Source organism: Scomber japonicus, chromosome 13 (genome assembly GCF_027409825.1).
Source record: "Scomber japonicus isolate fScoJap1 chromosome 13, fScoJap1.pri, whole genome shotgun sequence".
NCBI lineage: Eukaryota > Metazoa > Chordata > Actinopteri > Scombriformes > Scombridae > Scomber > Scomber japonicus.
The window spans coordinates 14,196,300-14,207,738 of NC_070590.1; the positions used below are offsets into that span (position 1 = coordinate 14,196,300).

Here is an 11,439-nt window from a genome sequence, read left to right on the forward strand (position 1 = left end):
GGATGAGGAAAGAACTTAACATGTCCACGTACTCGCAGGCTGTCTTCCCCTCAATCACGTAATCTTGTGTAAACTAAACCGGAGCATTGATTTAGAGGAAGAAGAGTCAATGGCCACCTTGACATTATTAAACATGAAAGGTCACACTATACATGAGTGACATATAAGGGAAGTGGATATGAGATATGGTCATTGTGGTAGAGTTTGATCCTCAATTGCTCTGCAATATGAAACAGGTTAATGGCTTTTATCGGGAAATACCTCTGACACCTGCTCAGGTTACACAAACATTTCATTTTCTCTGTTCTGAGACACCCACCAGAGAGAAAATGTCAGGTATTTTCAGTATGACAGCATAATGTGACGTATTAAAATGGTGTTAAAGTATTTTTTGTTGGAAAATGTTCATAGTGGGTGGATAAAAGCATTGCCAATAGCCTCCTTTTCTGAGCTATGTGCAAGTGAAAATAGTATTAAGATGATTCTTAACCATAAAACAACACCCAACAGTAATCTGACACCTTGTTTCATAAACACAGCAATGCTGAATAAAGAAACCTCTATGACTATAATTAAGTCAGACATATACTCACAGGAAATGGTACTGACTATCATTTACGATACACAGGCATAGCCAAAGGTTAGTCGGATTAAAAAAATGAATAATGGAAACTCATAAAATCATAGTTCTCTACAGGTAACTTCCCTAATGTGTCATTTATAAAGGTACTTTTTTCAACATGGTCTAAGGTATACAAATTACTAATTGTGATTTTTCCTTTTTTTTCTTTTATTTCATTCCAGGGACTCCATTCCCCTTTTCTATGGAGGTGTCATCACATTAGTGTTTTTGTTCTTGTTCTTGAGAACTTTCATGACCATTTTCCAGGGTACCTGTTGCACACTGTTCCAGTTCCACTTCCAGGTTTCTGTCTCTTTTGGTGCTCTAACTTCCCCAACAATGGTCAGTGTGGCTACACATACACATGCAATATAATATCAATTGTACTTTTGTCTTAAATGTAGGTCATCCTCCTCATGACTGAGTCACTAGAAAGAATCAAACCCGAAAAATGTCACGTCCTTGTGATGGATAAGGTTGATTTGTTCCTCAGTTTCACAATTTGGTAAAATGTCCTTGTAAAATGTTTTTTCAACTGATGAAGTTGATCATGATATCACCAGCCTTTATACTGCCAGGTAATAATTGGCCAGTGTGTGCTCAACACACACTCACACACACTCAAGGAAGTTCCTCTTGGGGCTGGGAATTTTCAGTCTTCTGCTTCTGTCCTACATATATATAATGCGTGAGTCCACACAGAAAACCAAAGACACACTCCAAGCCATCTCACCTCTCTTGCTCATCTGGTCAGTTCTCTGGTTGTGAAAATAGTGGATCAAGTCCTGTTGTCAAGGTAAGATTTACTATATTATTACTCACGCTCATTTTCTTTTATCTTGCTTTCTTTTACTTCTCTAGTTCAGTTTTTTCTTTAAATGTATTGAGGTTAACAACTGTTTTTAAAAGTAGTGTCAGACTCACATTAAGAGAAATTGACTGATTGTTAGTATGAAAAATTAATCAATCATCCAGGTGATATCTACAAGTAGTGTGTTTGAACTTTAAGATGTTTTTTTCTCATCCAACATAAATATATTTTCTTATAATGGCAAGTAGAAATAAGCACTCATGTACTGAAATCCCTTATTTACAGGCTTTACTTAAATAGCTGAAAAATGAATTGAAGCTTGGTTTTAAATTGATTATCTAAATTTGGTCACAGTTTTATCTCAGCAGTAAACACAAATACCACCACACTACTGGTAGATACTAAACTGATGTACAACTTCATTAATTGGTGTTATTGAGACAGCCACACTACCTTATTCTCTCTCCTTCCAGATGCATGTATTGCTCCTTATAGTCCTGCATGCGGCACTGTGCTGTGCCACCTCTGACAACCACCAAATAAGCTTTGAGACACCAATGGATAATGGTTGGTTATTCCTCTTTCTTCTTTACTAAATATCAGGCTTCATTTCCACTGTCCTCCTCATCTCATATAAATATTAATTAAAGTGTGTTTATGTTTGTGTATGTGTGTGTGTGTGTGTGTGTGTGTGCGTGTCTTTATTGTCTATGTTTAAACTAGTTCTGGTCCTGACCGTTCCTCGGAGTGTGGGTGACTGGGGAGAGGTCCCCCTGACCTGTGGAGAAGCTTATCAAAACCAGCCTGTGTTTTGGAAGAAGAACGGTAAGATAAAAGTTTACTGATACTACATTTACTACCAAGTCAAGTCAAAATGTATTATCACCAAATATCACAAAGTATGCCTCATAGTATAATGCAATCAATAATGGGCAACATTAGCAGAATATATAACAACTTACAGGAGTGGCATAAGCTACATATAAATAGTATACATATAATAAAAGTCACACATAATATATACTATATATATGTATATATATATATATATATATATATATGTATATACAATATATACAATAAACAGTAATGAGCAAAATAAAAAATAAATTAAATAAATTAAAATAAATTAAAATATTTAAAGGTAAAAAACAGAGTATGGACATGATACACATGAACATTCATATCTGGATACAGATGAAAACATATATATATATATATACAAAAATGTGTGACATACAGTACATACACTAAACCATGCACACATACCAAATGTGTGATATATTAATGCTAAATATTAAATACATATATTTTTTTCCCCCTTTGATTGATAGGTTTATAAGGACAGTTGTAAATAAAAAATGACTTGACCCATGTCTTTGTTTCAGGCGAAGACCTTATTCCAGCTCTACAGGGGAACAAGGTCAAGATTCTGGTGCGAGACTTGAATGGTGGAAACTACTCTTGTCATCAGACAGACGGACAGTTCCTCAACCACACAGTGATCATGATGCAACTAGACAAAGACAACACACCTGTCATACTGAAAGAAAAATCACCTGAAGACGGTAAGATAAGAGATGGAGGAAGGGATGGAACATTGCCATAAGAGAGAGAAGTTAGGAAGAAGGAAAATAACAAAGAAGACACAAAAAAAACCTAACAGAAAGATACAGATTTGTTGTGTAATTGGATCCGGCGTAAGGTATTTCACTGGAAAAGACAGGAGAGATGTCACTGAATAGATGAGATAAGAAAGATTAACGGGAGAGGAAGATAAGACGGGGTGGCGGAGAAAGACAGGAGTAGTGGGATTTGGTCCAATTCCAGACAACACTTAAAAGATAAGATGAACAGCAGGGCACGTGTAAAAAGAAATGAGATAAAACGAGGACCAGAGGTAGAGTGATGGTAGCGAGGAGAAGACACAGAAAGAGGAAAAAACATACACAACACATCAATTTCGATAAAGGGACCAAAATGAAGGAGAACATAGAAAAGAACATTAAAAATGAAGAGAAGGCAAATAAGGACAGTAAAACAGCACACTATCTTTGTTGTATTTATGGTAATTCTCATATGACTTACAAAATTACCGTAGCACAAAAAAACTACAGCGTGGTTGACACAATGGGGAAACATTATGTCACCCATCATATTATTGATGCTCAAAAACACATCAAACCTGTTGCTTCTTAACAACTGCCCTTTGCCGGCTTTCACACGTTGCATGAATCTGTGAAGGCTCTGAAAAGCTTTTTTGTTCTGCAAGCACAGCATCCTTTGTCCAGTTTTGTGCCATGGTAAAGAGGCTGGTATGAAGCCGGTAATCTTCTCTGCAGTTGGTCACAGTAGTTATATTAATGACTTGAAATTAATGTTGCAATGATTTATTGATGACCTGTAAGTGCTGGGAACTTCATGAAAAAGAGCTCAGACATGAAAGATAAGTTGTTCATAAAAGCATTGAACACAAAAAGAGGGACACTGAGACATTGAGTGATAACAGGGTTTTTGTTCCTTCAGGTTACATCCACTGCTCAGCACCAAACTATAAAGGCTCCTTCCACTGCACCTGGACAAGAACACAGCACAGATCCAATGCCGCTGTGCTCCTGGTAAAGGCAGAACGGTGAGGACAAAATATTCTGTCTCACACAACAGTCATTCTGCTAATATTAATGAGGAGGCAAAGGATTATAGTGTATCTTGTTGTAGATTGTATTGTACCAACCCGTTTGCCTTGAATACAGAAATTTGGAAAAGATACCTTGTGAGCTGTCCGCTGATGGATCAGGGGTTCACTGCCAGGATACCAACTGCCCATACAAGGAGGAACAACACCGCATCCTCCTCAAAGTTTACATACACAGCTACTCTCGACTAGAGATGTACCCAAAGGCATTCTACTTGAGAGAGATTGGTAAGTTGTGGTGTTTTAATGTCTGTGTCAACAAGAGTTTATGATTTCATTATGAATGAACACTGCCCTGTATCCCCGCTCAGCCATCTCCATCTCATTCCTCTGCCTCCTCACCTTGTTTAGTGACCCCAGCAAAACTCCCTAACCTGAGCCTCAGTGTTGGGAAGCATTTCACCTGGAGCTACCCTAACTCCTGGGACAAGCCCGACAGCTACTTTAGCCTGCACTTCCAGGTCAAGATGGTCCGTCACGAACATTCCTGTGACAGCAAAGAATACATAATGGTAATCAATACATGTGTGGTGTAGATGTCTTTTATCAGATTAACTATTGTAAAAATATGTTTGGTGACTTCTTCTAAGACTTTGTCTTTGTCCCTCTTCTCTTGTGCAGCATAACACCACTGAGCAAACTAAGTATGAGATCAATGTTAGAACCAAGAAGTATGTTTTCTGTGTGCGGGCTAAGGACAAGCACACAGGCGGGCCATGGAGCCACTGGAGTCACTGCATGTAAGTATATCCTTTGGACTATTTAAGAGGTATCCCAGTAATCCAAATAAATCATACCACTGATATTTCATCTGATCCATCTTGTCCTGTCCCCAGAGTGAATAAAGGAACTGAGTCTTGCTAAATGATTTCACTGGACTGCAGCCAGAAAGGAGAAAGAAGAAAGAAAACAAGGATGAAAGAAAACGTTTTCTTTTAATCCCCCCACGATTTTTTCACTTTTTTTTCAGCATGTTAACATGTACAGTATTTATTGATGTAATTCATTCATTTGAGTTTTCTATATTGAATTACAGTACATTGTTGAAAGTTTTTTGTAATGATTGAATTCAAACACTCTTGCCTGTGCCCCTTGTAACTTATTTATAGATAAATTATTATTATTATTTATTATTTATAAATAAAAATGAAGTAAATATTTGATATTGTGATTTTGATTATTGCTCCAAATACTTTATTTACAGTTAGTTACACAAAAATCAAGAGTATACTTAAAAATACATTGGCAACAAATTGTAATCAATGTTTAAATATAGCATTGATTACTTATATAAAATATAGATTACTTGTATGTATGGAACAATGAACTTCACAGACAATTTACGTACAAAAAAAGGTTTATTGTCATATTTACAGCCAGGATGTCAGGGATGCGATGAGGAAAACACAAAAAGGTAGATCTCAAGAAAAGCTGTAAACCTGACAAAATCTGAGAAACCACATCCCTGATGTTTCTAAGAGTTTCAAGTGCTACTTGGTGTTCACCTCCATCCTCTCACCCCGACACTCCCCTTCTTCATCCATAACTTAAAATAAACGTTGACAATAAGTGCTGACACATTAGTTTCTACCAAAAAAAAAGTTAAATGCATGTATTGTGCTGTCAGTTTCTTGCAACCTCGTCACTATCCCTCATCCTCACTTTGTTCATTAAAAAGTTAACAAAAATACAGAATCTAATGAATTTCAAATAAAAAACAAAAAATCAAGTAATCCTTAATCGTGTCTGAGTGTGTGCGGCAAATGTAACAACTAAATGTACAGAAAAACACAAATACATTTCTCTGCAAATGACCACCTATGTGTGTATAGGATGTAAATGTAGAACATCCAGTGACCCCTGTAAACAAGTAATAACATATAACGGAAGTTTTCCATCAAAACATTCACGACAGTCAGTTGTTCTGATGGAAGTATTTTAGCCACAACCAGTCTCTATTTTATCTGCCCTTAATCTCACAGCAGCTTTCAGGATTATTTGCATATTATTACATGTCAGGTTGTGTAGGTTGCAGGCATCTGTATGATGCTCAAGGACTTAGACTTATCTTTGACCAATGCTCTCAACATAGTCTAATTCAATTTTGGTATGAATATTTAGAATCTGTTTTTACTTGCTAATGTAAAGATGCTGTAAACCCACCCATCTTAAATATTTTCAGACAGTTTAACTGTGGACTTCAAGATGCATCTTAGATATCTGACTGAAGTAGGTATGTCGGAGTTTGTGGGTCATGGGGTTCTGTCGTGGGTAGTGTTTTACCCCAGCCACACAATCAATCACTTAGACTGGTAGTAACTGCCATTGTTAATGTAAATGCAAACAGTATGTGGAAAAAAATGTAAGAGACTCGGGAGGGACAGAGAACATGCAAATGCATAAATTGGAAAGCCCATTTCAGTCCTGAGCTTTTAAGGGGTATCTTCAGGGTTAGTGTAGGACATGTATTACAGTTTGAAATGAAGGACTTTTAATAGCCAACTTGGTGTGTAACTGTGTGAGAACTTGATGATGGGAGAGTAGTGCCCAGCCCACATTATTGCAGGATTCACTCCCTCTTCAGTGGTGCTGCCTCTTAGATAGGTACCTACACACACACACACACACACACACACACACACACACACACACACACACACACACACACACACACACACACACACACACACACACACACACACACACACACACACACACACACACACACAATTGATGTACATATTTCATATTTCAGACATATTCTGGTGAATTTATATAGATTTGGAAAAAATGTGTGTTCTTGGATCTATAGTATGTAGGTAAATATAATATATGTATTATATTGGCAGATAAATGTGAGCCTACCTCTCCCAGTGTTTGTGGTTGAGTCCAGTGAATTCGTCAAGCTTTGCAATTTCTTTTAGGTACTGAGCCAGTTTATACAGTTCCCTGTCCTTCTCCCTGTTAAGATGGGCCTTCATGAAGGGGCGGATCTAATATAAATACAATCATACACAAAATAAGTTTCAGCACAGTGTGTGCATAACACTGACAATGGTGAGTAATAATGGGAGAAGGTTGAAATAAATGTCAACCATGCTGCTGCCAGCCCACCTTTAGTCCATTCTGTGGATTCATGAGGAAGTTTCGTCCGATGTCGTCAAACATAATGGTGTTTTTCCTGTTGTAAAACTCTTCATACTTCCCCCATATCACACCCAAGGGCTTCACCTGGAGGTGCACATACCATTAAACATGCTGATTCGGTGTAGTCACCTTCTCACAGCGCAACAAAAGTCGGCTGATAACTTCATGTAGAGACACATTATTTCTGTGTATTTCTGTATGGCTGTTTCTCAAACTGATCTGTCATCACTAGCCCTCTAGTGTCCCTTCACATGCATGTACGTTGCATGCCATCGACATCTTCACAACGTGTAGATGTGGATGGCATGCAACGTACATGCAACTCTCCACTTTACACAGGAAACAGCACTCACTGTCTGACAGAGCTAGACAACATGCTTGTCAGGCAAAGTAGAGGGTACCACAAATTAAGGCACAATACACAATTCAAAGGTAAAGCCACACCAAACTAGACAAACCCTACAACTAAATATAAATGCTCTCTCCAGCTGTGAAAGATTTGTTTCCTCAGTAATGTACACAATCACAAAAGGTGAAATAGGCCAACATTTTTTATTAATTATGTTTTGTGGGTGTACCAACCTCTACAACCCCTCTCTTAGGGGTGTGTACCGTAATCATGGCTGCACTGTCCAGCATGAATGTAATCTTGTAGTTAGGGTTGTCTGTCACTCCCAACTCCTATACACACACACACACAGTGTGTGTGTGAGAGAGTGTGTGAGAGAGAAAGAGAGACAGAGAGACAGAGAGAGAGTTTGTTTTGTTCTGTTCCCCACTGAACCCAAATACTGTAGGTTACATTAACACTGCCACCTTTTGGCAAAAAAGGGTACAGTAGAGTGATACTAACAGTGACACCAGGTGATGATTTGGTATTTGAAGACAACACAAAAAAAGAACACAAGTGGAACACGTACCTTCATTTTGGCATCAATCCACTTCATACTTGTAGCAGCTAAGGAGAGAATGCACATTTGTGAAATGTATATTTCATAAGCTGATTGATTGTTGGGTATCAACATACAGAGGAAATAAAAATAAAGTAATGGCAACAAGATATCCATTTAGTATATATATTTAAAAAAAAAGTTGTACTAGAGGTGTCCAGTGGCCTAATGGTTAAGATACATACAATGTAACTGCAACATTCCCAGTTCAATTCCAGCCCAGGACCTTTGTTACAAGTCATACCCTACTGTCCCTCCCCAGATCTCCTGTTTGTATCTACACTGTAAATTTTGCACTTTAAAAGAAATGCAGTGAGAAATATTTTACCAACCACTGTATCGTGTAATCGATGCAATTTTTCCCAATTTAGACCATATTAAGAAGAAGAAAAGCTACATACACCAGATCACAATGTCATAGTCCTCATAGGCTGACGTCAGAAACTCGTGAAGGTAAGGCCTCATCAGCTCCTGGCCCGTTTCTGCACATGACTTGTGATCTAAACATACACAGGATGCAGACATTAATGAACAGTGTCCATGTTGGGGGATGGATGTGATGTATTTCTTTCTATTTTGCAAAGCATTCTGTAGTGCTGACTAAACAGCAGTCAGAAAAATACAGAATTTATATCTATCTGGCAATATTTTATATCTGTCAAAATGTCAACTCTGTATACAATTTGCATGAGTACACGCAGAGAGAAGAAAAGGTTGAGACGCAATATTAAAGGAAATGTTGTGTAGTGTAAAGTTACAGTGAAAGTAAAGTGTTAATAGAAGCATGCTACGATTTAATGACCCATATAATCAGTCATGCCCCAGTCAGATTTGTGTTACTGTAACTCACCAAACAGTGTGTAGTCCACATCGAGCACCAAAAGCCTTTTGCCTTCTCTGGGAGGGTTCAGTTCCTCCACCTTATAGTCTTTCACTCTTCGTGCTATTTTAGCCAGGTTCTCCTCTCTAGAGAAATAGATTAACATTATTTCTTAGACATACACACACAAATATAATTCCCTTCCTTCTAACAAATTTGACCTTGCTTCTTTACAGACACACAAAAATATCTGACCTGTTCTCCACTTCAATGACCTCCTCTTCAATGTCGAAATCATTGACCACATCGTCGTTCTCTGGGGGAGGGGCTAAAACATCTTCCTTTACAAAACAAAACACACACAGTGTCACTGTACCAGTAAGCCCTGTGGAACCTTTAACATAACAACGTAAGCAAATACTTAAAAATAGCCGTTAGAGAGCAAATCATACAGTTAGCTATTTAGCCAACATGTGAACCCACAAAAATGACAAAACTGTAGCCAACAGCTAGCATGATCATCACCTAACGAACCACTTACTGATCAGTCAATCAGAGCTAGCGAGTAAATCACCAGTCAGAAATAAAATGTGATGCTTTTCAGGTTACTCTTTCAAATCAGGCACTATCCAGTTAGCTGCTTCTTCAGTCATGGTTCCAGACAGATATCTTTAAAGTCAATTAATATCATATGTCACCATGCCACCTACCAGACTCTCCTCTCTGGTGCCCATCATCATGATCTTAGTGTTAGGCTTCAGCTTCAGAGAACCCAGTTTCACCTCATCCTCTGCAGGTTTACCTGGAGGCAGGAATCACATAGACAAGGAGCATAAGGAGGAAAGGGAGATTAATTTAGCTGAACAAAACACCAACAAACCAACAAAAAAACATGAAATCTTAAATAAAATATAAATGTTTTGCAGACTACAGACAGGTGCGGAAAACTGACACTCAAACATGCTGAGAGATGGACATGTTTGAACTGATCATGATTATGAATTAATGTAGCCAAGGCCTGGGGAATTTATTTGATCAAATGTTTATTTCACTGAGGAGGAGTTTCTTACATATACTTTTATAATGTACAAGTACATAGGTGAATAAAGTCCTGATATCCTGTCAGCCTAGTTGGGATATCATATGGCATTATTTATCAAACTCCCCCAATTACAACGCACCTGGAACCACTGATGCCCTCTCACCTTTAACCTTGAGTCCCAGTAGTTTCTGTCTCTCTGGCAGCACCCCAGTCAAGCTCTTAATGGACTGTTTCAGGTCCATCACTGTGTCCTCCTCAGACAGAGAACTGATGGAGTACTCCTGACCTCCCCACTTTATGATGACTGACACTGACATGGCTCACAAGGGCTCTTCACACACTGGCGCACAGACAAGTGCACACACTTTGAAGCAAATATTTCCGGCCGCTACAGTAACAAACATGCACACCTTGCAAAAGAGAGGAGAACAGGCAGAGTAACAAGAGGGGTGTCAGGGTGTAGTTACCACACTTTAACTGGCTGTAGCTTGAGCAAAACACAGAAAGTAGCTAATAATGAACAAAGGAGAGCAAAACATGACATCACGTCTGTTAAGCGTGTGTTGTTTTGGCTGGTTAATCTAAGACACAACGGTCAAATGTCACTTAATCAGAGAACATAGTGTGACAGTCTCTGGTGTTGATATTTTTAGCATGAGATGGCTAACGCAGGCTAGCAACAATGTACGATAACCAGCCAACCAGCTAACATTAGCTGACTAAGCTACACGGTTTGTGTATTCTTACCTGGTAGGGCAAGCTAACATGTAATGCTTGGCAAACACTCAAATCTCGTCGAAAAGTTGAATGAATGAATCAAGTTTGCTGTTCAGCTCCATTCATCGAGGGACGCACACTCAGCTCTTCCTTGCGTCCTGAAACCTTCCGGTAGTGACGTAGCAAAGCTTCGTTACCATAGTGACCACGTTATACTGCAGCCTGAAGTAAAATCGTTTTACATTATTATTAATAATAATAATAATAATAATAATAAATACAATAATTATTATTATTATTATTATTAATAATAATAATAGTAATACATTTCATTTGTGCTGCACTTTTCATTCGCAGTGAATTTCAAATTATTAGTATTAAAGTATACAGTATTAAAAACATACAATACAAAGGAAATAACGCGTTGATATGAAAATGCCTTTCTAAATGACAATCATTATGAACTTTTTTGCTTGCTTAATCACATCTAGTGAAGCAAAAAAAAGAAAAAAAAGAAAAGCTTTTGAGCACTAAAAAATTTGGTGTGGCCTATTTTATATTTTATGTTTCATACATTTTCTATGATAAATCACACATTTCAAACACTAGAAGCAACATAGATCCTGCAGTCTGGA

The 11,439-nt window shown here is 37.9% G+C and overlaps 2 protein-coding genes across 2 annotated transcripts; one reads left to right on the forward strand and one right to left on the reverse strand.

The window, feature by feature from the left end:
• The first annotated feature begins 1,906 nt into the window (after positions 1-1,906).
• Positions 1,907-4,872, forward strand: il12bb (interleukin 12B, b). The gene is made up of 7 exons (XM_053331060.1): positions 1,907-2,000; positions 2,157-2,258; positions 2,822-3,001; positions 3,960-4,065; positions 4,187-4,356; positions 4,480-4,640; positions 4,750-4,872. Exons 1-7 carry the CDS (start codon positions 1,907-1,909, stop codon positions 4,870-4,872), a joined length of 936 nt encoding a protein of 311 aa, XP_053187035.1.
• Positions 4,873-5,473: 601 nt separating this feature from the next.
• On the reverse strand, positions 5,474-10,968 carry ublcp1 (ubiquitin-like domain containing CTD phosphatase 1). The gene is made up of 11 exons (XM_053331360.1): positions 10,835-10,968; positions 10,251-10,497; positions 9,756-9,847; positions 9,301-9,386; positions 9,076-9,191; positions 8,627-8,725; positions 8,196-8,233; positions 7,858-7,956; positions 7,243-7,359; positions 6,994-7,121; positions 5,474-6,736 (listed from the first exon to the last, which is right to left on the reverse strand). Exons 2-11 carry the CDS (start codon positions 10,402-10,404, stop codon positions 6,709-6,711), a joined length of 957 nt encoding a protein of 318 aa, XP_053187335.1. The 5' UTR covers positions 10,405-10,497; positions 10,835-10,968; the 3' UTR covers positions 5,474-6,708.
• Positions 10,969-11,439: the final 471 nt, after the last annotated feature.

Excerpts from the sequence above, each read along its gene's own strand:
- il12bb (XM_053331060.1), top strand. The coding sequence starts at position 1,907 with ATGCATGTATTGCTCCTTATAGTCCTGCATGCGGCACTGTGCTGTGCC. Across the intron at positions 2,001-2,156 it reads TGAGACACCAATGGATAATG|TTCTGGTCCTGACCGTTCCT; the intron begins GTTGGTTATTCC and ends TGTTTAAACTAG. Across the intron at positions 4,641-4,749 it reads ACAGCAAAGAATACATAATG|CATAACACCACTGAGCAAAC; the intron begins GTAATCAATACA and ends TCTCTTGTGCAG.
- ublcp1 (XM_053331360.1), bottom strand. The coding sequence starts at position 10,404 with ATGTCAGTGTCAGTCATCATAAAGTGGGGAGGTCAGGAGTACTCCATC. Across the intron at positions 9,192-9,300 it reads GTCATTGAAGTGGAGAACAG|AGAGGAGAACCTGGCTAAAA; the intron begins GTCAGATATTTT and ends CTATTTCTCTAG. Across the intron at positions 7,957-8,195 it reads GGATTGATGCCAAAATGAAG|GAGTTGGGAGTGACAGACAA; the intron begins GTACGTGTTCCA and ends GTGTGTGTATAG.